Source organism: Lynx rufus, unplaced genomic scaffold, assembly GCF_022079265.1.
Source record: "Lynx rufus isolate CCGP_SWC_20201006 ecotype Redwood Valley unplaced genomic scaffold, mLynRuf1.p SCAF_7, whole genome shotgun sequence".
NCBI classification, from domain to species: Eukaryota; Metazoa; Chordata; class Mammalia; order Carnivora; family Felidae; genus Lynx; species Lynx rufus.
The window spans coordinates 12,696,166-12,724,038 of NW_025814889.1; the positions used below are offsets into that span (position 1 = coordinate 12,696,166).

Sequence of the window (27,873 nt, forward strand, 5' to 3'; positions counted from 1 at the left end):
CGTATGAGCAGAGGGGTCCACCTTTTCCTCCTTTTCCTCCCCTCTCATGACCCAATCTCAGTGTACCAGCCTGGAGGACAGCGCCCTATAATCACAGTTACTCAGGAAGCTCGTGTTGAATAGACCCAACTGATGCACAAAACCTCCTCAAGTGCCTGATGCTGTGGAACACGTTTATGATACACGCGCATGTGTGAAAGGCTGGACTCACTCCGTGGATAAAGTGAGACAAACGTTGCCTGACTCAGGGCATTAAAATGTTCGCTCTTCCAAGCTTCTGCTTGCTTCCAACAAATGCAAGGCGGGCAACACGCCAGAGGTTTCCACCTCCACTTGAAGACTTCATTCAGGCTGCACCTTTTGCACAAAATCCCTCTCTCAATGAAGCCCATGGCCGTGGCTCGAGAGAGGGCATTTGAATCTGCTTCTGAAGAGCGTCCACCTGGGGACCTCTGGCTCTTTTCCCTCCTAAGGATCTCCACCTAGAAAAACATTTTCTTTTTTTCCCATTACCTTTACCTTTCGGTTTTGGTTACTCTTCTCTGAGTAAGGGCAGAAAATAATGGGGGGGGGGAGTTTCCGAAACCAAATGACTGGATCGACTTCTTCCAGAAAGGTGGAATAAATTCCCATCCGACTAGAACGTGGGATCTGGAAACAGAAGGCCTGGGTGCCAAGGTCATACCTGAGATGCAGATAATGCCCCACGGGGTCATGTTGTTTCAAACCTCCGTGACTTAGCTCATATTGCTTCCTCTGTAGAATGTCCTTCCCCTCCTTCCTCACCAAGTGAAGGCTGACCCACCCTTCAAGACCCAGCCTTCCTGTGTCCTCCCCCCGAAAACCTTCCTTGACCCACCTTCCCACACCACACACCAGCCTGAGCTGAACTCCCCTCTGGAGCACCCATCCTGGGCATACAAGCTGCTGTATTTTCCACACCCCACGGAACTTTCTCTGAGTATGCTGTCTCCCAATAGGCCTTTTACATCTGAAAAACAGAGACCTACCTCATAAGGTAGAAATGTGTGTGTGATCAGTAGAAGATGTTAACACAAATATTACCCCTAATAATTGGTTCATAAGTTACAGCCACTCTCTTCCTGCCTCTGAAAGTGTCTAAAATCTCCCAGAATCTTCTCTTTAGGCTCAGTCTCCTGCAAACATGCTATATGCATGCTCTATACTATGACTCTCATCATGCTGTTTCTCCTCATTGGAATAGTCTCTCCATCCTCATTATCCAAACACTAGCCACTGTTCAAGGCTGAGTTCTGGTCTTTCAGAGAAGTCTCCCTTCGTTGCTTCAATCTGGGGTTTCTTTCAAACTTCTCCAGGGTTCTGTTCATGTCATCTACAAAGCATTCAGCACACTCTTATGCAATTATGTAAAATATATAAACCTTACCTCTAAGGGGTAAGTTTTCAACCCTTAAAAAAAAAGTCATCCCCACCACCTAGCACAGTGCCTGACAAGTATTAGGTGCTCAAAGGCAGGTGCTCCTCGATGGGATGACTGCCACCGAAATGGGTTTGTGCCTGCAACTCAGTTTACGAAGGTGACCTAGAGGCAACGCAGAGGTCAACGCCGCTGAAAACCAAGCTGAATGTTATCCAGAGCTCCCCTGGCAATGAGAGGCACACCAGGCCACGCAGGGCCACGGGGGGGAGGCCCCCTTGTTGGTTACGAGGCAGACAAGGAATAAGGAGAACTCAGAGTCTTACTGGGGTTTCCATGGGAAAGGCAAGACAGGGCAGGCAGAATGGCTTCGGGTTGGCTGGTTTCAATGATCCTGGCAGGCTCTGAGGCATCGGGGCTGTCCCCAGCCGTCTGGTCCCGGGCCCTGAACTAATTAAGGACAGGGGCAGTCCTGGCTCGGCGTGCGAGAGTTCTATAAAGAAGCTGGTTCACAGGGCTGGGCTCTGGGTCACAGGGGAGGTGCCAACAGCTTTGGCTGTTTGGCTCTGGAACGTATGGATGCCAAACTAGCAGAGAATCTGAGAAAAATGAGAAGAGCGATCCACCCGCCGCCTAGGCAGAGTTAAATTTTAATCTCTTGCCTGACAACAATCTGTGATCGAGGGTCTGGCAGGAGCCATCTTTTTAAACAAGGACCCTCACAAGACCAATCCACAGCCCAGCCCAATGGCTCAACATTACTGACCACATAGGCTGCCGGGGATTCAACTTGGGTCTCAGGGGGAATGAAGGATTCACCCGGTGAAGAGCCCCCAAGTGGGGACGCCGTCCATGAGGAGACACAGACGCGGGTGTTACTTGGATACGACTCTTGAGGCTGCTACCTGCCCTTCTTCATCTGTGTTAAGAGAAGACAACTGAGGAAGAGATTCCCTCTCTAATTTCATTCCTCCCATTACATTTTTTTAAGTTTATTTATTTTGAACAAGAGAGCAAGTGCACAAGGCGGGGGGCGGGGGGGGAGAGGGAGAGAGAGAGAATCCCAAGCGGGCTCTGTGCTGAGCGCATGGGGCCCCGGATAGGGGGCTTGAACTCACAAACCATGAGATCGTGACCTGAGCCCAAACCAAGAGTCAAGACACTTAACTGACTGAGCCACCCAGGCGGCCTCACATTAAATATTTTTTTAAAGAATGGCGGTTTATTTAATTGGAAATTCCTTTCTTTGCAGCCATATATTGATTTCGCAGTTACCAAGCAATTAAATAGCTAGAAAGTAAGAAAACGGTCAGGAAGCAGAGAGAACGAGAAGGCCAGAATCCACCCAAATTGAATAGTCAGCCTCTGAGGAAAAATGAACTCCTTTTCTCCATTTCTTCTACTTGAACTCCTCAACCCACAACTGAGGGATGTGTGGTCTGACGCACATACATGCGGAGTTCTGATAACCACGGACAGGTGGAGGTCCCCGCACCCGGAGCCCTGGGACCCTAGGTGGAAGAAAGCCGGCCCACTCCATTCTAAGGGACTGCAAAAATCTCCTCACTGCAAGCTGCTTACAAAGGCAAGACTAAAGGGACAGGTGACTCACCCAAGGTCCCTTATGATAACTGCCTGATATCTGGGCAGAAGCTAAAAGACGGATTAAAACGTAAACTGGAAACTCCAGGCCGCCATTTTGGGTTTGTGAACATATTTTCTGCTCTCGTATTTGGTTCAAAGTCACATCTGCTACAGCCACCAGTACCAAGGACTCCTCACCGTGCAGGACGTTTCACTGCCTAGGTGACACCCCACTGTCTTGGCACCAAATCCCTTCCTCAAATATTTCTTTTCTCTTGAAGTCAGGGCGGGATGGGGAACAAATAGGTCAAAGGACCATTTTCTCTATTCAGTTTAATTAAGAGATGTCTGATAGCTTGGTTTTCATTATTCCCATTGATTTTTCATTTGAGAATGCGCATCAGAGCATTTACCAATAACAAAGCAAAAAAATAAAAAAATAAAATGCCCAGCAGACACTCAGAGTATTTATGTTACTGCTTGGCTGATAACTATCTTTAAAGCTGAGCAAGATAACACTCATTTGGTTTATGGTGGCAGAAGGTCAAACCGTTGGGTCAGTAATAAATATGCAATGGCTTCCGGGCAACGGAAATTGGGTGCATTCATTTAACACACTGCTCTTAGCTTCTACATATAATACAAATGGATTTTTGGTAGGAGGGTCGACACCTTCAATAGAGATGGCCCTAAGGAGGGCTTTGCTTATAGAGTGCTACTGGAGGGTGGAGGTGTGTGAAAAGTCCGTCTGAGCTGATGGCCTTTTGGACCCCCAGGAAGAACAATATGCTGTGTCTTTGGGAGGTCTTTATCGTAGACAGGTCATTTCCCATGGGATGAGCTTCCAAAGAAGGCCAACGGCAAGAGCATGAAATTCTTACAGACCTCACTGGATGGGGGGGAGTGGGCAGAGCTCTCTTCAAACGGAAGAATGTTGAGCTAGTTCGTATCCTTTGTCAGAAATATGTGTTCTCATCGAGGACAGCTCAGGGCGAATGGTTTAGCTAGAACTCTCAAGCAGTGGTCTTCAAGTGTGTGAGTGAGTGAGTGTGTGTGTGTGTGTGTGTGTGTGTGTGTGTGTGAGAGAGAGAGAGAGAGAGAGAGAGAGAGACAGAAATTAAGATGCGCATCAAGAAAAACAGATGAGTAAATAATGAGCTGTTCAGTCCCTGACTTTATGGCTTTGATCTTTTTTTTTATTTACGGAGGAAGTGTTTGCTATACTATGTTCTCTTAAGTCTGTTCCAAATTTTCTTTTGTAGCACCTCCTACATTATATGTGATGATTTACCTCCTAAACTAAAAATACAAGCCCTACAAGAGGTCAAGGCTAGTCATTTCTGTATTTCCAGTGCTTAACAGTGGATGCTAAACAAACACTGGTTAAAGAACGACTACGTCAGCGTCACATATGCCCCATCGATCAATATGGTTGTCGGTGGGAGACTGTCATCCACGTATAGACTATTGCTCCTGCCCTAAACAGTCTCCGCAGTTGAATTCACTGTTCGCCTACCTCCAGGATCTGAGCTCCACCACAGAGCTCACACTGGGAATGAAAAGGTCGGGAGGAAGCATGGATCCCTAAGTCCTCCTCAGATCGCCCCGTTCTTTTTTATTTAACTCAGCTGCACACAGGAAGCGTTCTAAAGCCCTTCTCTGGTCACTAAATAGAAGGTAGTGTGGTTTGCCATATGTCTGATGTCCACATGGGCTATCGCCACGGTAGTGATGAGTGCTGAATGCAGGTTCCCAGGAGGAGCAGTTACGACCCAAGCACAGAAGTCCTGGCACTGATTTTTCTCCCCAGTCTCCTGGGACAGAGCATTTAATGAATGGGAATTTGCAAACCTATTTGTAAAATTACTTTCCCAGAGCTGTATCTTCCTGCAATTGGAAAGCTGCTTTCCTGCTTTTTATGATTATTTTATTTAGAAAGAGAGAGACAGAGACAGAGAACAAGTTGGGGAGGGGCAGAGAGAGAGAGAGAGAGAGAGGGAGACACAGAATCCGAAGCAGGCTCCAGGCTCTGGGCTATCAGCACAGACCCTGATGTGGGGCTCGAACTCGTGAACCGCGAGATCATGACCCGAGCTGCAGCTGGACGCCTAACCTTGACTGAGCCACCCAGGCGTCCCCTCTATTTTACAATTGTAGATAAGCTTGAGAGCGAATGCTCATCAGCTAGACCCTTCTCAGATGCCTCCGCCAATGCCAGTAACAACAGTAAGAACTCAAGGACACCGCAGAGCACAGGAGTCTCCCCACTGTCCCAGCACTGAGACCACTGATGCATTTCCATGCATTTCCATGCATTTCCATGCATTTCGCTTTAGACCTAAATTATTTGGGCAAATCAGACTCTGCAAATAGTACCAATCAGTGATGTGATCAATTGAAACATAGCATGTTGTTAAAAAAAAAAATCCTTAATTGGTTCTTATGCTAGGATTCTGGCTTCATGGTGTCTGTGAACCCTCTAAAATTTAAGCATAAATTATTATGTGTATAAACTTTGGTGGAGGCAATGGAATGTAACTTGTTAACAAATTTCAAAGGGGGTCTGTGATTAAATAAGAGGCTGAGAACTAGTCATTTTCTTAATTGGTATGTGAAAATACATTCTAGCCGTACCTGCCTTTTAAAATGTGCAATGATGACTAAAAACATGTTTCCTTCCCCTTCAGCTTTCTAAATACTACCTCAAGGTTTTCAGGACACGAACACTCATTTACTGCATCTGACACACCATTCTTAATATTTATCAGAGGAGATTCAAATTAAAATTTAAATATACTCTGACAATCATTCCTTCAGCTTGGGTTATGCTTGACCATTTCTGTGAAAGAGGCTAAAAGTTGTTTTTTAAAATATAGTATCATTGTTTTTGTAAGTATGCACTGTCCTCACTGTGGGGCTTGAACTCACGAACCCGAGATCATGAGTCACAGGCTCTAACTACCGAGCCAGCCAGGCATCCCTAGGATAAAAGTTATTTGGAGCTTTTGATGATGGGATCCTCTGTCACCAATTTACAATGTAAAAGTTAACCAAAAAAATTAAATACTTGGGTAGTAAAGGATGTTGGCATATGTCCAAAATCACAGAATTGCACGCGTGAAATATATACAGTTCTTTGTATATCAATTATACCTCAACAAGACTATTTTTCTATAAAAAGGAACCCAAACAGAGGAAACAAAATGCTGATGGAAAACAGATCAGATAACTAAAAACACGGCTTTACTGATTTAAATTATGTAACCCAGAACCACGGGCTCTGAAAGCAAAAACAAAACACCAAACAAAACTTGGGTGTTAAAACAGCAAGGAAATAAGTCAAAAATAAAACGTATAAAGAACATTCCTGAAATGACGGTGCCAATGACTGATAAATGAACATTTCAGTTATACCGTACGTGCTCATGGAAACACTACATCTGAATGAGTTTATTCTTTTTTTTTTTTTTTTTCCAACGTTTATTTTTTTATTTTTGGGACAGAGAGAGACAGAGCATGAACGGGGTAGGGGCAGAGAGAGAGGGAGACACAGAATCGGAAACAGGCTCCAGGCTCCGAGCCATCAGCCCAGAGCCTGACGCGGGGCTCGAACTCACGGACCGCGAGATCGTGACCTGGCTGAAGTCGGACGCTTAACCGACTGCGCCACCCAGGCGCCCCTGAATGAGTTTATTCTTAAACGTTAGGTTTCCCGAGTCTCCCCGGGACGGAGAGAGCCTGTAATTGTGTAGGTCCCTGGCGTGTGTCATGACATAATTGGTCATAGGTGGCCCCAGATATTCAAAGTGTGAGTGAACTCGGCTTCTCTTCTTGGATAATAGGAGGAAGCAGAGAAAATTCACACCAACTTTCCTGTCTTTCTAGAACAGCGGTTTTCAAACTTGGCAACTTTCAATCATCAATGGCAGAGCTTTGAAAGATCTTGATGCTCAGGCCACAGCCGGACCAATTAAATCAGAATATGGGGTGGGGGGCCAGGCACCGGGATTTTATAAAATGTCCTGTTAGGTGCCAGTGTGCAGTTAAAGCTGAGAACTGTGACTCTAGCAAAGCATAATTATTTTAAGACCAAATTGAGGCTGGGCTCTGAGGTTGTTTCAGAATGTTTTAGAGGCTGCCAAAATGTCATTGTTTGGATCACCAGCATTCAGGCCATTTACAGATGACCATGGATAACTCTCTGTAATAGTCATTAAAAAATAAAAGGTGTGTTGGGGGCGGGGGAGGCGCGCCTGGGTGGCTCAGTCGGTTAAGCAACTGACTCTTGATCTCAGGTCTTGAACTCGGGGTCGTGAGTTCAAGCCCCACATTAGGCTCCATCCTGGGTGTGGAGCCTACTTAAAATTAATGAACAACAAACAAATAAATAAATAGTAAAATAAAATAAAAGGGGACTAAATGCAATTGGGTCCTGGAACAGAAAGAAAAAAGGGCATTGGTGCAAACTGGTAAAATTTAAATGAAGTCTATAGTTTAGTACCAATAACAATAGTATACTAGCACCAATGGTAATCTCTTCGTTTTGAGAAATGTAACACAGTTGGTAAGCTATTCACATTTGGGGAAGCTGGGTGAAGGGTATACAGGAACTCTGTGCTAACTTTGCCAACTCTTGTGAGCCTAATTCTTTCAAAATAAAAAAGTTAGAGTTGGATTAGAAGAGGACAAGGTGAAGCTAGTACTAACACTGCACAAGTGCGGATTAGCTGACAATATTAAATATCTGTTGGCACAAAGTCGTGCCCTGTGGACTTAGGCACCTCATTAAAGGATACAACTTATGGTGTGAGAAAAGCTTAGAGAAACTTCCAATCTCCTGTCTTCATTTTGCTTTTATGTAGCTCTTCTCCAGCCCCATCCTGATCCTACAAAATGTCATCAGCAGCAGTTAATGTTAAAGGGCTCAGGGGCAACATATGACCTACAAGTCGTCTACCGTAAGGAATCATGATAGGGCCCGTGGTACCTTGCACTGGGTACAGAACTTTATGGCCCATAAGCACTTTCCAAATGTTAGTCTTGCCGGGTTTGCATTAGGAAATATGCAAACCCACGGAGTATACCATGGGCTGTAATAAAAGATAAAACTTCAATTTCATTTTGTTATAAGAGACACGGTGTGCACCTGCATAAATCTTTCTCACGCACACACACACACACACACGTGTGCACACACACACACTCCACATCAGAGTACACACCCACAATTCAGACACACACTTTATTAAAGAGCCTGTGTTAGTCTGGAAGCGCCCAGAATGAAGCATACGACCTCATATGACCACCAACGAGGCCGGGTCTCAGCCACAGGCGCTACGTTCTGATGGTAGCTGACCTCTTTCCTACCAGGAAAAAGGACAAAAGTTCCGATAATGAATGAGGACATCAGCCGCCATCTGTTGGCCCCAGGTGTTGCCAGGCCACAGCTGACTATGCCCTGAGTCATGGCTATTCTTTTGTTTCTGTCTCCTTGTCCCGGTCCCTCGGGGGCCCCTGTTCTTGATTTTCATGGGGCCCCTGGCACTGGCCGACTCCCAGTGAGTCAGGCCCACCTGGCAGCCGCGGTCCTCACCCACCGAGCTCCCGCCAGCTGCCTCCCACTCCTACACTCGCTGGATGGGCCCTCCTACCCGGCCTCGGGTGAAGGGGATGGTGACAGCTACGCTCTGCCTTGCCCATGCCAGAGGATGGCTCACATCCTCCCCAGGACTGCCTCCGATCCCATCACTCAAGGGGAGCAGGACGCTTTCTGCCAGCCTGGCCTCACACTTACACACACAGGGGCACACTCACGCTTTCCTGGCCAGCCCAGAGAACCAGGAACACGAAGTCCCACAACAGACGGGCCGTCTGATGGGCCAAGTGCACTGCCCTGTTGGCTCCCACTGTCCTTTCGGCACCGCGCGGCTTCGTGCTGTCCTCTCTCTCGGGAGGAGGGTGACTTTCTACCTTCCTTCCAGCCCATGCTGCTCAGGCAGTGATGTGCAACATTCAACAGGAGTATCTCCTCCTCGTTGGCCTGGCACGACATGCTCATTCTATGATTCTTGTTTATTCAAAAGGGAAGTCTAATTGGGACTCATGGAGAGTTCACGGATGTTTTAACAAGAGTAAACATACTTGGGCGACGTGAACAATGGGATATGATTAATTGGAACTTCTGGTTTCCTTCTAATTAGTGAAATGCATGAAAAGCAATTTAGAGGGTTTCACAGTGATTCTCCGGAAAAGGGGCAGAAAACATCTGCATTTGTGAAAGTGGACGCTCTCGGTGTGTATTTGTTTTAAAGGATTTGTTTTCTTACCGGGCTGGCTCCTTCCCACCAGAGCCCTCCAGCTCCCAGCCGTGCTTACTGGTCCTACTTCCAGGCCCAGTGATCATTCTAGACCAGGACTAACACTCCGGCTTTCCTTCCTGCTCAGTTCCCTACGGGCTCCAGGAGACAGGCTGACCTGGCTCCGCCCGGCTTTCCTGAGGACCGTGTGGCTCTGCTCCCCACGCCTGCAACCTGCTCACACCTCTGCCTGAAATGCTGCCAGTGTGGAAGACAAATGTTCCAGTTCAGTCCAAGATGGTCCTAGTTTATGTGCCCTTTGACTCATGCTGTCCGATTCAGGTAATAAATCAGATGGCCAGCTCCTGAGGCTAAATGTACCCATGTGCAGATACAGCTGATGACCTATGCTCATCCCAATGTGGACGCCTCCTGTCCCGGCTTCTGAACTTGTCTGGCCTTGATGGCACCATCTGGATTGGTGGGGCCTGGCCTTCTCTGTACTGTCTTGTCCAGTGACTCACCTAACCCTTATCTGCCAGTATTCTAGGAAATCATCTCTGTAATTCCAAATATTCGGAGGAGAGTGTGTGTGTGTGTGTGTGTGTGTGTGTGTACACAAAGGGTCTTTGAAGAAGATCATGAACCATTTCCTTTTTTGCATCTTCTCTAGGAATCTGTGCCGGCACTCTCTTTTGCAAAGAGTACATTAAGAAGGAAATTGAAATTTTAGTAAAGATATTTCTTACTTGTGTTGCAAAATGCCACTTCACAGAGCCAAATTGAAAACCACTGAAAACAAATGTACTTCTCACCAGAGGGATGATACGAATTTTCGATTTTTATATTCGACTTCAGCCGAGACAGTGAAACCGCACAGATACTTTTCATTTGAATTTATCATCAAATTCATTTCCTGTTATTGTTACTCTAACACTGGAGAGAAAATATTTAATTTCCAGAAGTTTTCATTTAACTTTAATAGGAAACAAACCCATTCGAATCCCCTTTAGAAAAAATACACAATTCAGTTCTGAACACGAACCTGCTTGACTGTGAGAACTAGTTTACCTAATAATTTTATATTAGCATCACCCTAATTATATCCTTTGGCCGTTCCAGGCATGATCACAAGGTCTTTGAAATTTGGATGATGAACTTGGACTGACCCCATACCGCGGGACCCAAGTGGCCGGCAAGCAGATTCCGCTGTTGACAGCTGGGACTTTCCCTGTAGGATCCGAGGGCTCGGGGTAGCACTTACGTCTCATCTGTGAAGGCTATTCCAAAGTATTCCTTTTCCTTCAGGTTGAAGTGCGATGCCACGAGGTCCAGCAGCTCCTTGGCCAAAAGCTTGGGCTGGAGGGAGAATGAGATGGAAAAGGGACGAGTGAGTAGAGGTGACTCATCCTCAGACACACAATCTCAGGTTGATGTAATTTTTTAAAAGGAATGTCTCAAAGCTCAAGGACATCAATGCAAGTGATTTTTTTAATGTTTTATTTATTTTTGAGAGAGAGAGAGAGAGAGAGAGACAGAGCATGGGAAGGGGCAGAGGGAGAAGGAGACTGAACCTGAAGCAGGCTCCAGGCTCCAAGCTGTCAGCACAGAGCTGGATGCAGGGCTCAAACTCACAGACCGTAACATCATGACCTGAGCCGAAGTTGGATGCTCAACCGACTGAGCCACCCAGGCGCCTCTATGCTCCACGATTTTATTTATTTTTTATTTAAAAAAATTTTTTTTAATGTTTATTCATTTTTGAGAGACAGAGAGAGACAGAGCATGAGTGGGGAAGGGGCAGAGAGAGAGGGAGACCCAGAATCCAAAGCAGGCTCCAGGCTCTGAGCTGTCTGCACAGAGCCCAACGTGGGTCTCAAACTCGTGGACTGCGAGATCATGACCTGAGCTGAAGTCGGACGCTCAACCGACTGAGCCACCCAGGCGCCCCTATGCTCCACAGTCTTAAATCCAAACAATAAAAGTACCTCCCTCCAGGAATGTTAAAATTAAGGTCAAAGAACCTGGGGAGTAGAATTGAAGAAAAATTACGAACTCACCCTCCAGCTGCCTTTCCAAAGGAGAAGTCTTTAGATGAGAGTGTTTTTTTATCATAAACTCTTTTTTAAACATCTCTGTCAACTGGGGCTCCTGGGTGATTCAGTCGATTAAGCACCGACTCTTGGTTTCAGGTCAGGTCATGACCTCACAGTTTCTGAGTTCGAGCTTTGCATCCGGCTCTGCGCTGACAGCACGGAGCCTGCTTGGGGTTCTCTCTCCCCCCCTCTCTGCCCCTTCCCCTGCTTGGTACCTCTCTCTCAAATAAATAAACATTTTAACAAGTTTAAAAAAACAAATAAACATCTCTGCCAATCCAAAAGAGCATGCCAGAACTTTTGGCATGAAAATACTGTAGACGCTGTATGGTCATTACATCGTACCCCTTGGTCAACTGTGGTCGAGATGACCTCAGAGCGCCAGGCTGTGAGGTGGGGGCAGAGGAGGGAAAGGCCGTCTGAAGGAGACATGGGGCTAATGGGAGTAGTTATTTCTAAATCAGCTTCCAGATCAGGTATCTGCAAAGCCATGGTCCTTCTGACAATTACTGCACTCCAACCATACATGCTGGGTCTCCAATCAGAGTGAAACCAAAGATGCCAGAAGAGAAAACCTTGTGTTTTTTCCTTTGTGTGTATACACGTGTGGGCATTAATGCCCATCGATACACCTTCCCGAGTATACTTCCCACTCTACTGGTTACTTGGCTGAGTTTCTCTGTTAGGAGATGCACAAGGGACATGTCAATCAAGAGTCACCTGACAGTTTCAGCTCTTATTTCACTTTTTAAAGAAAGTTTATTTTGAAAGAGAGAGGGAGAAGGGGGAGGGTGGGGCAGAGAGAGAATGACAGACAGAATCCCAAGCAGGCTGCATCAGCGCAGAGCCTGACATGGACCCTCATCCCACAAACAGCGAGATCACGACCTGAGCCAAAATCAAGAGTCGGACACCTAACCGACTGAGCCACCCAAGCGCCTTCTTGTCTCACTTTTTGAGTGTTGCTATGAACTGTACCAAATTCATATGTGGAAGTTCTAATTCCCACTGGGGTGGTATTTGGGGGTGGCCCCTCTGGGAGGGTAACTAGGGTTAGATGAAGTCATGAGGGTGGGATGGTCATGAATGGGATCAGAGACCTCATGAGAAGAGACATCAGAGAGATTGCTCTCGCTCTCCCTCCCCACCACGTGAGGACACAGGGCCAAGGCGGCCGAGGCGGCCGTCTACAAGCCACGAAGAGAGCCCTCATGAGAACTCAACCAGGTTGGCACCCTGGTCTCGAACTTCCAGCCTCCAGAGTGTGAGAAAATAAATTTCTGTTGTTTAAGCTCCCCCAGTCTGTGATGTTTTGTTACGGCAGCCCAAACTGACGAATACAGATACACTTCCTTTAATTCGGCAAACGTACTGACCATCTCACATGAGCCAGGCACTAACCAATCCTGCAGGGCACAGAGAAATAAGTAGCACGCAGCACCTGCCGATAAGGAGTGCCTACCAGGGGCACAGAGTATGAGCTGCTGTGCATTTCAAAGAGCCAAAGCAGATGGTTTCCCTTTGCTGTCTCCCTCCTGGGCTCACAGGGTGGCAGCCTGTGGGCCTCGGTGACCATCAATTTACCGACGAAAGAGCCTGGGAATGACAGGGCTCGTGAAGGTACAGGCTGTTGCCAGCACCAGGGGTCCCCGACCACCCAGATACAGAGCATGTGATGCACAGGCCATGCCTGAATTTGGAAGATATTACGGCGGATTTTTATTTTATTTTTTTTTTAATTTTTTTTTTCAACGTTTATTTATTTTTGGGACAGAGAGAGACAGAGCATGAACGGGGGAGGGGCAGAGAGAGAGGGAGACACAGAATCGGAAACAGGCTCCAGGCTCCGAGCCATCAGCCCAGAGCCTGATGCGGGGCTCGAACTCACGGACCGCGAGATCGTGACCTGGCTGAAGTCGGACGCTTAACCGACTGCGCCACCCAGGCGCCCCACGGCGGATTTTTAAATTGCTGGGCGCCATACTTTATCTGTCCAAATGACTGCCATTCCTTTCAAAGCAGTCACGGGATTTCTATGACGCCTGCTAATGCTCACAACATTTTTGATAATCTTTCAGGATGCCTGTGAAGCCCGTGTCACATATGCAAAAGCATCCTGACTGGTGAGAAATCTCTTTGCACTCAGAATGGATCCAAGTTTTTTCTAAGTGGCAAAAGTCACTTAAAGTCAATTGTTGTAAGTGGGACAGAGGTGGGGGAGGTGAGCACGCTGGGTCACACTGATCTTACAATATGGGGTGATTATTGTGGGTTCTTGGGGGTTATGGGGAGGTTTCTGGCCCAAACTTGGAAATGACAGGAGTAGTAGTTCCTTCCCTTTGAGAGTTAAACGTTAAAGCCAACATCTCAACGGAATTGATCAGAGACACGGAAACTTACCCAGGAAGCGAAAGAATTACTCTCAGGGCTGGTATAGTTTTTTCTAGAACATGATTAAGCGTAGTAATCGTTCTATGGAAGGGGCGGGGTGAGTGGAAGGTGTGTGTGGGGAGGGGAATGCAGGGGGAAGGAAACGTGGTCTTAGCCGACAGGCCTTGAACATTGAGGCCCCGGAAGTAAGGCCGTTTACGTGGCGGACGTGGAGGCCTGGAGTTACTCTAGCTGACCATATGAAATGCTCATCCATGTAACTCTCCTTCTAACGCCACTCCTTCTGAAGAATTCACTGAGGCAATGCTGAGTCCTAGATATGGTGCTGAGTAACTCTCCCATATGACCGCCTTACCATCTGGCATAAGAGTCTATCATTCCTTTTGCCAATGGAGATCCTGAGACTTGGAGAGATCAGGCAGGCCGTCCTGGGTCTCACAGCAAAGCCAGGATTCCAGACAAAGTCAGGCCAGACTCAAGGGCCACGTGCATCACGTCTCTGCCATCTTGCCTCTGCTGACTCAGTTCTTGGGTGAGAAGTCAAAGGCCCCTGTGCCCTGAGGGCGCTGTGTGGGTGAGGGTGATATCACTCACCTGAAGCCAGTACACTCACACTATGGATTTACACGTCGGTACTTTGAACTCGGGTAATGTGAATCTTCCCCCGAGGATGAACCATCATGTTTCTGAGAGCTTAAGAATGGACTTCACATGCTGAGGAAATCACCAGAGTAATGGATGCCATTCTAGGAGCCTCGTGACGGACTTGTGGCTGCTCTGTGGTGACACAGCCCTGTGATTTACCCTGTAACCACAACCCTGTCCACAGTAAGAAAACCAATTTTCTCGGCGAATCGTAAACTGAAGGCAACCACAAGGCTCTGAGCTCTAGCCGCACCGCCAGGATAACCTCTATCACCTCCAACTACCTCTTTTAATAATCTTTTTTTTTTTTATTTTTATTTTTTTATTTTTGAGACAGAGAGAGACAGAGCATGAACAGGGGAGGGGCAGAGAGAGAGGGAGACACAGAATCGGAAGCAGGCTCCAGGCTCTGAGCCATCAGCCCAGAGCCCGACACGGGGCTCGAACTCACGGACCGTGAGATCGTGACCTGAGCTGAAGTCGGCCGCCTAACAGACTGAGCCACCCAGGTGCCCCCAACTACCTCTTTTAAAGAACCGTATGCATATCTTGCTTAAAAAGTGAAAAGGGTGAGTCCTGTTACTTTTATACAAAGGCTATCAGAGGTCCTATGTGCCATGCTCCATGAAAAGCCTAAATTTATTATCCACAGTTTACGAGGAGGGAAATAAAGGCACTGAAGGGGAAGATAACAGATCCCAGAAGATGCGGAGGTGACAGCTCCTGAATCTGAGGCTCCTGTGGAAGCCACACTCTCTTCCTCCGCTGTCACGGTGACCGGCGACACGGGCCGGTGAGAAGGAAGACTCCGGCCCCACGGGCCTGATGGATGAGTAGTGTGAGCGGGAAACAAACCGCACCGTTAAGCCCCTGTGACGTCTGGGGCTGTGTGTCATCCCAGCATAACCCGGCCTACCCTGATTGATTCAGGCAGCGTATCAATTACTCTCTAATTCTCTGTATGGTTGGTTTAAAAACCACTTAAGGCTTCAGCTCTGTGATTTCCTGATCTTGCAACCTGAGACAATATCCCACCTCGACACCATGATGATTAATGTGCTACATGGTTCCGAACATTTCTTAAACTCGTTTAGAGAAAGTTGCTCAGTAAGCACAAAGCTTTGGGCCATGATGTACTTGGAAGGGATGTTTACAGAAGCCTTGCTGATTGCACTTTGCTGGTTACTTGCGCTGTAAACATTCGTGGGGCTTTGCAGGGGCCAGGCGGGGAGCGAAGACAGAAAGGCAGCCGGTGGCCCAGTCGAGCCCTACAGGACATACCGGGCAAGCTGTGCGCATGTCAGGTCAGAAGCCGGCCGCTCTGGGTCACTGGGGTGTCCTGGCCTGATGAGGTCAGTGCATTTAAGTCTGGCTTCCTCCCAGTCTGTAATTAACTATGCTCACTCGAGAGCTTCCCCCTTTGCATTTTCATTTTTTCCTCAGGTTCTTTTTTCATTTGTCCTTCTACGTTTTTATTCCTCCTTATGCATGACAAATGGAACCTCTTTGTAAATGTCCCTCTCAAAATGTGCTGCCTGATGGAGCTGCTCATGATGTTAGCAAGATGGCCTTTCTGGGGCTTAGAAGCCTGGGTTTCGGTCACATTCTTCAGGGGAAAGGGCAGGGTAGCTCTTTGGCATTGTGGTCTCACTCTGCCACCCCGATCTGAGTTCCGCAGGGCTCTGGACTATTCCGGTGGCAAATGTGCTCAGACCCGGCACACGGGGGCTTCCAGAATGAGCCCTGCCTAATGACTGGTCCGCCTTCCAACGTGGGACACGATCAAAGAACACTTCCTGCGGATGCAGGGCTCTGAAGTGCTGTAGGCATGTCCCCAAGACGATGATCCTTCCAGGTGACCTCTGTGAGCCACCCTGGCACAACCCAGAGAGAGGAATTGGATGATCGGTGGTACCCTGTCTCCTCTCCGATTTTCCCCACAATATTTCACCATCGCTCACATATTATACTGTCTCTTTAAACTCAACACGACTACATCCCAGACAGATGCTCGCGGACAAACTATAATCTCTCTGAGCGTATCTTCATCTCTAAAATCACCAGCAAGATCCAGGAACTGGATTCCTGCCCTAAAACATTCACCTTGATGCCATTATTAAAAGTAGTTTGTTTCTTCTCTAAAAAAAAACCACCCAACCTTCTCGAGGTCTATCCACCTATTCTGCAAAGCTTTACAGCCATTCTGTACCCCCACCTTGATCTCTCAAATCCAGTCAGTTTCTAAGTTACCTAACCTCTCTGTGCCTCAGTTTCCTCAGCTGCAAAATGGGGATGGTGACTGTACCCACGTCCCAGGACTGTTCTGATTAAATGAATTCACTTCGATCTACACAAAGTACATAGGCAGTGCCTGGCACCAAGTGAGTGTCCTATATGTTCATTATTATTTCAGACCCTCATTACCTCACCTATGAATTATTATAATAACCTTCTAAATGGTGTCAGTTGCTGAATGCCAGCCTGGTATTTCAGGCCACCCTTTGACTCTAGATGCAATTTATCTATGCAAACTCACTCTACCCAGTTCCCTATAAAAGAACTCACTTCTGTTCAATCTTTTTGTATTGGTGTAAGGGAAACGCCAATCTCATTTTGACTTCCTAAACTTTTGCCCACACCATCCTCTCTCCTCCCCCTCCCCATGTAAATTTATCCTGTTCAAGGCCCACTTCTTCCAGGAGGCCCTCCCTGACCACACCACCGCCAAATGGTCTCTTTTCCCTCCGGATTTCTGTAACATTTGCCAGGCGTACCTCAATCACCCTTGGCACGCAGGCTCTCGTGCTGCGGTGAATTTAATGTAATTTGAAAACTTGCCAATTGTGGGAGAATACTCATAAAACCCACCATCTTCACAACTTGTAGGTATCCAGCTCAATACTGTGAAGCATAACGAGCAGGTGAACATATTGGACACGTACAATATATCAGGCATACTGTTACACAACCCACCTCCACAACATCTTCCTCTCGCAAACAGAAACTCTGTTCCCATTAAACAACAACTCCCCACCCCTCCTCCCCTAGCCCCTTGCAACCACCATTCTGTTTTCCATTGCTACCGTCTGACTGCTCTAGGTTCCTCATATAGGGGTGATTGTACGGTATTTATCCTTTTGTGCCTGGCTTTTCTTCCTTAGCATAATATCCTCAAGGTTCATCCCTGTTACAGCAGGTGGCAGAATATCCTTCCTTCTCAAGGCGAAGTAACATTCCACTGTACGGAGAGGCCACGTTGTGCTTATCCATTCACGTGTTGATGGACACTTGGGCTGCCTCCATGTTTTGGCTGTTGTCAATAACGCCGTGTGAACACAGTGGATTTTGTGTGACGGGATTTGTTGCACCCTATAACGGGCAGAAGGGTGGCCCGCAAAAGGTACGCCCGCCCCCTAACCTCTGGGAACGTGTATTACCCTACATCCCAAAAGATGTCACTCGCGAGAGGGAAAGTTTATCCTGGATTATCCAGGTGACCCTGAATGAATGACATGGATCCTTCTAGGGCAGAGGCAGAGGGAGTTCTGACACAGGGACACACACACCATAGAAGGTCACGTGGAGAAGGCAAGACTGGAGTGACAAAGCCACGTGTCAAGGAAGGCTGGAAACCACCAGCAGGTTGGAGACGCAAGGAACGGGTTTTCCCCTCAAGCCTCTGGAGGAAGGCACAGCCTGGCCAACAGACTGACTTCAGCTCTGCCTTCCAGAACTGCAAGAGAACATGTCCCTGTAATTTTTTCCCTGAAGTTTGCTTATTTTGAGCGAGCGCGCACGAGTGGGGGAGGGACACACAGAGCGGGAGGGAGAGTGTGTTTCTGTAATTTGTTTTCGAGTTCGTTTAGTTTGAGAGGGAGAATCCCAAGCAGGCACTGTGTTGTCGAGCCCAGCACAGGGCTCGAACTCCAGAACAGTGAGATCATGACCTGAGGCAAAATCAGGAGTTGAACTCTCAACCGACCGAGCCACCCAGATGCCTGCTTCTCCGATTTTAAGCCACCGAGTTTGTGGGTGGTTTGTGATGGCAGCCTTAAGAAACTAACACGCATGCTCGGACTGAAACCCCAAAAATCTGGTATCCCCCATAGTGCCTGACATACAGTTCCCGACAGCAGGAAACTCTACCCCGGGTAGCTGGTTGAGGCTTGAGTAAAAGGGATCTTTGATTAGTGTCTGAGTTCTCTCTTCATAATAGTGTTGACTTTCCAGGCAAGGAAGCCATCCCACAAGTCCAGGTGGGGAAGCCTCTGTCTCAGAGCCTGGGTCAGTCAATGGCACAGTTTCCACTCAGGGGACTCTCCCCTCAAGCCCTTGCCTGTCATGGGGCATCGCATAGATCCTAAATCAAGGGAATTGCCACTTCTGAATTAATTGCATTAAGAAGAAGGAAAACATCACACGGCTCCCATCTGTGCCTGGGGGGCAACCAAGGCCGTAGGGCCCCAAGACTGACCCCTCCCTTGCTTTCCTCCCCAAGGCCATTTAGGACAATCCACTTCTCGTGCTGTGTGCACAGGGACCACTGGGTGGCCGGCAGCATTGCCGGCCGGGCCCCCATGAAACAGCGATTCCCTGCCCGGCAGTGGCCATGGTTGGGCAGGCGGCAGAAGGTGCGGGAAGAAACGCAGTCACTCTGCCTTTTCTTTCCAAGTTCTCTGGAAACCTAGAGGGAGGGAGGGGTGCAGAAGGGCGGCTCCAAACACAGAGGTCTGAGTGTGCAGCCTCTTTGAAGCCCTGCCTGTTACTGTGTTTCCCCAGCAGCTGGGAGCCTGTCTCTTGCCCTCCCCCTGCCCCTGGGGGCTCTGTAATAAGCAGGGCCAGTGCTCATCGGCTGCCCATTATTCCTGGGGAGGGGGCGCCGGTGACGGAGAGAAAGAATGGGGTCATTCTGCACGGGGACAAGGGTCTGGCGGCCCTCCCCTTCCCGGCCACCCTCTAGATGCTCCGGCTGATTAGCTGGGGAGGCCGGCTTCCTTCCTGCCCTCTGAGCATGGCCCTGGGGTCTGTGACGGGGGCAAATGGAGGCCACCTCCTCTCTGCAGGCTGATGTGAAGAAGCATGGGTTCGGGGGCTTTCCAGGCCCGTGGGATAGGTAGCAGGGGTCCCGAAGTTAAGTTGGTCCTGCCAGGGAGAGCATCTCTATGGAGAGGTCCCCATCCGGCCAGAGGACCCGAGACAAACCGCCGTATTTGCAGCTGAGGAATGGCCGGCAGCGGCCACGGCCACCATTAGGCGCTTCTGTTTACGGGTGTGGCCCCTGTCCCACAGCTGTACTAGGTGCTTTACACAAACTGATGGGTCAGCCCTCACCAGAAGCCTGGGGAGAGCATGCCTGATGCAGGAGGGAGCTGGGGGGGGGGGGGGAGTTGCAGAAGTAACTAGCAAACACACACCAGGGACTGGCAGATCTTAGCTGAACAGCAAGATCACCCTGGAATGCTCGATCCTATAAAGAGTCGGGCAGACCAAGCAGCCACTTAACTTCCAGGGGAGGAAACGAAGGCACAGCGGGTGCGGACCTACAAGGACGAGGGAGGTCCCTTAACTGCCAGCACAGGTAGGGCTGGGGTCCGAGCACCCACCGCAGCCTCTGGGCCCTTCTCTGGTTCTGTGTAAGCAGGGACCATGCGGGTTGTTTGAGGAAGGGCCACGAAGTTCCGGAGCAGGAAGCACAAAAGTGACAAGGGGTGTCCCGGCAGGCAGAAGGCGGTCATTTGCACACATTCTGCTAAGGTCCAGGTTTCCTGGCCTCTCCCCGGCTCTCCGTCCTGCTGCTCCCCACCCCCTACCCTGTTCGTCAGCACCATCATTTTCTGCAGGCCGCCTCCTGCTGGGTTCTGGGCTGCAAGCTGCACTTATATCGTCCAATTCAATCTTCAAAACAATCCTGCGGTGGTTTCTGAATGAGGACACAGGGGGCTTGTGAGTGTTAGCATGCCCAAGGTCATAACCCCCCCAAGGGCAACAGGGCATAGGAAAGGCGTGAGTCTGGGAGCGACTCCAAAGCTTTGGCTTTAAAGACTGGGTACAGATCCAGCAAGTAACATAAACAGTGCAATCAGGAGGGGACTGAAGCTGCTTTTTCTAGATGCAGTAGGATTTTGCCTGACCGTAAGTTCCTGGAGGGCAGGGATCAGGTTTTAGGAAATATCACAGCCCTGCAACCTAGCACCGTGCCTGACACACAGCAGGTGCCTAATAAAGGTTTCTCACCGGCAGACTGGGATACACTAAAGAGTCCCGTAGCTGAGTGTTACAGCAGCCTCGCAGGGAAGCAGACCACAGGCCAGGATGACACCCACCAGCTCTCTCAAGCACAGGACCGCCGGGCAGAGACTGTGTGTGGCTGTGCTGAGTGACGTGGGGCCAGATGCCACGTGCTCGGATGCGACAGAGTCGCCCGGTTTCGACAGGATGCCACGACGCGTACTTTGGCAACGTGACTCGTAAGCCCAAGAAGAGATGTGTCGTGTCTGTACTCCTCACCCCTATTTCAGTGCACCTCTTCCTCCTACGGACTTACTCCCTGACACCAGCTACGGTCACAATCTCACAACCGGCTCCTTGAATGGCTTCCCTCCCCCTCCTCCCCGTCCTCTCTCCTGCCGACAGACTTTGCCATTTAGCCTAGAGACGGGGACTCCCGGGGACAGCCCTTTTGGGTTCCTGTGCAATTCCTGAAGACTATTCTTTCTACTACGCTATTGGAGCCCCTTGTTCTCTTCCTCTTATTTCCACATGGCTTCTTCCCACATTTTGCTAAGATACAGCTTGATCTCAGGTTCAGAAAAGTTGGGGTTGGTATCAGCCTGGGACGCAGAGATTTTCTCATCCGTGCATTTGAATGATGCCCAATGGGAAGGCTTTGACAGGCGTACATAATTACTGCTCCTCCAGAAATGCAAAGTGCTTTTGCCAGCCGGCTGGGGAGCCTGCTTTATTCAGGATCTGCCCCCCCTGGGACCCTGGGCGGGCGGGCAGGTGTTCATTAGGGAGAGCCTGCTGATTAACACAGTAGCCCCCAGACGCCAGCCCGCTCACGGCAATGTCACAAGGACACTTCCACCCTTGCAGGGTGGCTCTCCTCGGCAGCCTCTTTGCATTAATGAAATAATAACTGTTTCGCTGAGGCGAAAGCACAGACACACAACAGTCAACGAGGCTCCATCGGATAAGGCTGCCAAGTCAATTCTGAGATATTTCTAGCAAAGATGGGGACGCTGAGGTTCTTGGGATTCAAGCTTCCCCTTCCACAGGCATCATGCCTACCACTTCTCATTTGCTCCTGTAAAAAAAAACCCAAAAAAACAAACAAAAAAAACCTGCTCTGCAACCCCATTATAACCCTGTCTGGTCCTCCAGTGAGTAATACATCACGATTTCGGATGTGAACTGCTCATACACTCACTGGGAGCTGAAGTGTGTTTTCCAGGATCAAACCGGAAGATTAGTTCCTTTTCCAGTCGGCGAAACGGCCCCAGGACCCATTCAAACTGGAGGTCTTCAAGGCTTGGCACGTTGACCCCATTCTCTTTGCTTGGTGTTCAGGGAAGAGTCGAGAAGAACACTGTTCAAGAGCATCTTGAAACTGCATCTTTGAAATGGGCTCTGTGTGGAACGTACAGGGGCCACGATGCTTCGGGCCAGCCTCAGTCATTCCCTCCGTCAATTTTATGGTCAGCGGCAGCTAGGAGCTCTTAGGAGCGTCACTTGCAAAGGCACCGTGTGGCCACAGAGCAGAGAGCAGTAGCAAAGGTGGAGCCATTTGCACGGATCGGTAGGTTGATCTGCTAACCTTTCCAGTGTAATGCAGAGAAGAGGCGTCCTCTGCCTGGAGCGTGGCTGGTGTTCAGACGATGTGGCCTGCCTTCTAGTGTGACAGTGGTGGGAGTGGGGAGTTCGTGAGGGTGTAAGGTTCACGTGTTCCTTTGTGAAACCTGAGCCGTGGACTTAGAGTCAGACCACAGGGCTCGGAAAGACAATTCTACCTGGTGTGTATGCTGCTCAACCTTTACTGTTGCTTTGAGACCCTGGGACAACAATATCGAGGCTTGGAGTTGTTGTGAGAATCAATACCGGATCATTCATACGGTGCCTGGTGCGTGGAAGGTGCTCGATAAAAGTAGGCTCCCCTTTTCTCCTTCGATCAGTAACTGAATCCCCATAAAAATCACGGAGCCTCTCACTGCTTTGCCAAGGACCCACTCTGATCACAGTCTCAACCCTCTCTGGATTGAGCCGTCATATCCTCTATCTCAGGAGCCACGGCTGGACCGTCACTACGCAGTGAGGAGAACAGAAAGCAGACGACATCCCTTGGAATTCAACTTCTTTGGGCAGACTTGCCCTCAACAGCATGCCTTCTCCGCTCCCGGGGTCTGCTCAGTAACAGCCCCCGCCTCCATGCACTGGAGGACCTTACCTGCTCACACCTGTCCCTGCCTCTCGCCCCTTCGGTTACCAGCCTCCCCGAGCCTCCTCCCTGTGGATCCTTCCCCCGTTTCTCCTGCAAACTGCTGGCAGGTACATGCTGGGGAGATACACCGCGCTCTGCTGGGGACGTCATTTCCAGTATGATTAGAAAGGCACTCTCCCTGGGTGGGGTCGGAGTGACGGAGACATGCAGCTACCGGTGTCCCGGGAGGCGAAGGAGGGAAGATCAACTTTGCTGAAAAATATTTATTCCCGAAGAGCGGTTTCATTAAAGTCGGACGGGCAACGGTGCCAAAGGCCCCGCCCCCCCTCCCCTCGTCATGCTAATTAAGCGGATGAGAACAGACGATGTGCCGCAGGGTCCAGAGAAAAAGTGTGCGTTCGTAATATCCTCCTTCTCGGATCAAAAATATTATCTTATTATTTGCCACTCCCGCCCCCGACCACTTCCAGATTTGGAGGAGGCTTATAACATTTTAAATGGCCTAAAATAGGGGGATTAAGAACATATTGTAAGACAGAGGCCACGGGAGGATCGGGCACGGGAGATAAACTAATTCCTGCCACCGTCCCAGACTGTATGTACCAGGCTACGCAGGGCAAGTTCGTTAGCAGGCTGAGGGGGCAGGCTAAGTGCACGCACCCTCCCTTTCCTGGAAGGTGCATCAGAGAAGGAACCTGTCGTACGATTCCATGCGTGAGGGCCAGGAGGTAACGTGTCTTCTACCCAGTTTCCAGGAACGAAAGAGACGTAGCTCATGTGAGATGCTTCATACGCTAGCCCCTGACAAAGCCCAGGACGCAGACGCTAGGCACCATTTTTGCTGCTTGGAGCAGACGTTAAGACCGTTTCTCAAAGCCGGACGGTACATTCTGGGGAGCGGTCTTAGACATTTTCCTAAGAGAACGTGGCCAGAAATTTTGGAGGCCATATTTTATTAGGTTTTAAACCCACGCTTATGTCAGACGTGAGCAGTCTGGCATGGACATTCTGTCTCGATTCTACAGCCAAGCCACACAAGAACGGCGAAGTCAGTCCCAATTCAGGCAAAGCAAAACAGCCTCCTGCAGACCGATAAGACGAGAGGAAGGAATCACGTTCAAAAAAATCACATTCAAAAAAGCGAAAGCAGGTGAACGGAGCCAAGTGCCCTTGGATCTGAGCGGGATGGACCGGAGGGGCTGGCAGTCGGCCAGGAATGGCCTGGGTCCACCCTTCCTCTTGGGCGGGGCTACAGGCACGCCCCGAGGAGATGGCCCAGGGGAGGCCCCACCACCGGAAGGGTAGGTGGGAGAGCGGGAGGGAGAAGGGGGTCTCTCTGCCCCCAGCAGCTTTCTGCTCTTTACGTCCGGGCTCACCCCTGCACATCCGCTCACACAGCCTCCATGCCTCTTCTGCTTTCTCCACGACCCAAACCGCCTCTCATTCGGGACCCTGCGCGGTGACCCCTGTGCAGACAGCCGCCTTCAGCTCACCCCCCGTCTGGTGCCTGTCTGGTGCCCTGGCATCTCCGCGGCTGGTGCAACTCGCGGAGGTACACACGCCTCTTCGTGACGCACTTGCCCCACGACATTCTCATTGTTGTTCACAGTCTCTTCCTTTCCAAGAATGACCACACCTTGGGAGCAAGAACGGTGTCGTATGTTCATTTCTATTACGTTTGGCCCAAGTGGGCAGTGGACGGAGTTCATGTGGTTCATCCATCCATGGATGGATTCAAGAATCCATTGGGGTGCCTGGGTGGCTTGATCGGTTAAGCGTCCGACTTCGGCTCAGGTCATGATCTCACTGTTTGTGAGTTCAAGCCCCGCGTCGGGCTCTGTGCTGACGGCTCAGAGCCTGGAGCCTGTTTCCGATTCTGTGCCTCCCTCTCTCTCTGCCCTTCCCCTGTTCATGCTCTGTCTCTCTCTGTCTCTCAAAAATAAACAAATGTAAAAAAAAAAAATACAGAGGATAGATGATATATTTTTTAAAAAATACAGTCATGGGGCGCTTGGGTGGCTCAGTTGGTTCAGCGTCCAACTTCGGCTCAGATCATGATCTCATGGCTCATGGGTTTGAGCCCTGAGTCGGGCTCTGTGCTGACCACTCAGAGCCTGGAGCCTGTTTCAGATTCTGTGTCTCCCTCTCTCTCTGCCCCTCCCCTGTTCATGCTCTGTCTCTCTCTGTCTCAAAAATAAACGTTAAAAAATTTTTTTTTTAAAAAAAGAAAAAAGAACCCATGAATGAGTGAACAGTGAGGCAGGGATACAGGGTTCCAGCGACAGAAGTCTTCAGACTGATAAAAAAACCAGCATTCCCCTGGGCTCTATTCCCAGGTCAACGCCCCCTCAATCGCCACAGAGGCTTGGGTGAGCTTATCTCTTCTCCTGGTTCTAATGCCCACCAAATTCAAGTGCATGCCAAAGTCAGGGGCACCAACAATTGCTGGGGTCTCTACTAGTTCATGAGGGCTCTTCCAGAGAAGGTCCAGCTTAGGGACCTGCCAGCCCCAAGCACCCTTTCTAAGTAGAGCTCAGCAAATGGGGGAGGTCTGGCAGAGGGAATGAAGAAAGCCAGGACGAAGGCGCGCATCCCAGCCTGATTTTGTCACCTGCCTGTCTCTTCATGTCAAAATCGTTTCATCAAAGTAAGTCAGCGGCCTGGCAGGGCCATCTGCAACGTCTCACTTGAAGACTGCTGTGAGATGATGCACGTGTGGGGCGGGGGACCCTCTGACCCCTCCCGTCGCTGGTGTCTGGGCCCAGCACTGGCTCCTCTGGGGTTCTGCCCGTGCACCCCTCCAGCTCGTCCTCACATTCTCCTTCCCAGAGCACAGTCAATACACTTTACGTTCATAATAGCTTGTCAGTCCAGAGAGAGAGAAATCATCACAGGCTGTGACCCCGTAGCGACAAGTGTCACTGGTTGCTAGGCAGGGTGCCCTCTGGGCAGGGAGCTGTCACTCCTGGACCCCCTTTCCTTCACTTCTAGGAGGGAAGGGTCAGACGACGGCCCAGGTCACCAGCACAAAGGAGATTTTGTTGTCTGTGCTGCTGCCTTTCAAAGCCTCCCTGAAAGTCTCCACCGAAGAAATCAAGGATTCAACTTGGCAGCAGTAGGAGGTGGAAAAAAAAGATAATGCAAATATAACATATCTTCCTCCCAGAGCCTCTCTAAAGTCATGTTGTAGTCGAATGAGTCCAGGGTTGAGAGCAGGGTTTCAGGAGCTTGTCCCGACTCTGCTGGCCACGTAATTCCGTGGTTCGAAGAGCAGAGGGTTTGGGATACGCAGGTGGCTTCCCACTTCTGCATTTCACCTATTCCTGTCCCTGCAGGACCAGCATGAGGCTCTGCATGAACACAACCCCAACTGTTCCATCTAACGCCTTATAAGAGGCCAGAAGGAGAGTCTCACCCCGTGAGTTCATGTTCAGGGTCGTACGGAGTACGAGTGTGCGCGTATGTGCACGTGTGCATGCACGCTTGACCTCGGTATCATGACTTTTCATTTTTAAAAATTAATCCAGACCTACATCCTTCCACATGACATGTCTCAGCTGGACACAAACGCAGGAGAAACCCTCGTGTTCAGTCTCTGCCGGGTTTTTAGACAGACATGATTTCTCTGTCCCTCAGTAGAGCTCCCCTGGACGACACTGGCCCCACGAGCTGCCAGCTGGAGTCCTGGGCATCGACCGGGGCCTTACGGACCCAGGATCACCCAGGTTAATACTCAAGAGGGGACTGGGGTCAGACACCTGGATTGGAATCGTGGCTTGTGAACTGTTGTGGGATCGCGGCCAAGTGGCTTAATTTCTCAGCTTTTAGCTTCCTTTCTGTAGAATGGGTTTAACATCACTGGTCTTACGAATGTTGTAAAGTTGGAGACGACAGTATGTGCCAAAGGTCAGTCAGTCCTCGACACGTGGTTATGACAGAATGCCTGCTAACTTCTCTCTGCAGTTCTCCTGCCACACCCCAACTTCTGTCAACATCTCATCTCAGGTTAGCCTCCTTTCGGTAGGAGCTGTCATGCCCAGGAAACACATGGGTGTTCACCAGGGCTGAGGTACATGGGAGGGTCCCCGCGTCTGCATGGATGCACAGAATTCACCAAGCCCACTATCAGGACCTTCCTGGCTGAGCCCGAGAGAAGTCTCCTCTTGGTTCATAATCTCCAAGACTTTCACTTCCTCGGAGAGTGGAAGGAAAAATAAAACAGAGCAAAAGCAAAAACAAAGCCTTGCCCTGATTTACATCTAGTGCAGGTGAGGGGAACCAGTTCTCCCACTCGGCTGCCTGCACGGCGAGCCGGGACCCTGCACTCCCTCCCTGCACACTTTCGACGGCTCCCTTTGGGGATACATCCCAGGCAGGCCTTTCAAACTACTTGATTAAAATGCCCTCAAGGGCTCTCCATCGTACTCCCCAAATCTGTCCCCCAAACAGAACCTGGTGCTTTGTTCACAGTTGGAGGCTCCAGAACGGGAAGCAGGAGGTGTGGGCAGAAATGTCACCTGGGATGTTGTTCTAAATTAGACATTTCCAGCCCCGGCTGCACATGAGGCCCTCCGGGGAAGCCTGAAAAGCCAGAGCCACCTGAGCCCCACCCGAGAGGCTGACTGACTGGGTCTAGGAGGAGCCCAGGAACCAGCTGATTCTTATGTGCAACTGGGATTGTGATTCTCAGGGCAGAAACACTGAGTCGGGGGCGGGAGCTGATCTGTGGTGTTATCCGAATTCTGACACCTTTCAGTTTATAGGCTGCCTTCACATATATGCTCCCCTGATGCGGTGGTAGTGTCCGTGGAGCACCTGCTGTGTGCTGGGCAGTTTGCGACAGGAGCTCACAGGCAAGCGGTCCCCAGCTCCCAACACTTGTGGGGCCCCCGCCACAGGCCGCGTGATTGAGAGCCCCGATTCCGGAGCTTTGGGGCCTCAGGCAAGTTCAATGAACCTCACTGATAAATAACAGCACTATTCATCCTCCTGTCATGACGGTCAAGAGCCTGATAACGGGTAAAG

At 49.7% G+C, this 27,873-nt stretch overlaps 1 protein-coding gene across 1 annotated transcript in view; it reads right to left on the minus strand.

Annotated features, from left to right (window-relative positions):
• Positions 1-27,873, minus strand: part of FRMD4A (FERM domain containing 4A) — a 217,079-nt gene that overhangs the window by 135,640 nt on the left and 53,566 nt on the right. The window contains exon 3 of the mRNA XM_047066791.1: positions 10,544-10,638. Within this exon, the coding sequence (XP_046922747.1) occupies positions 10,544-10,638 (95 nt within the window). The remainder of the gene's footprint in view (positions 1-10,543; positions 10,639-27,873) is intronic.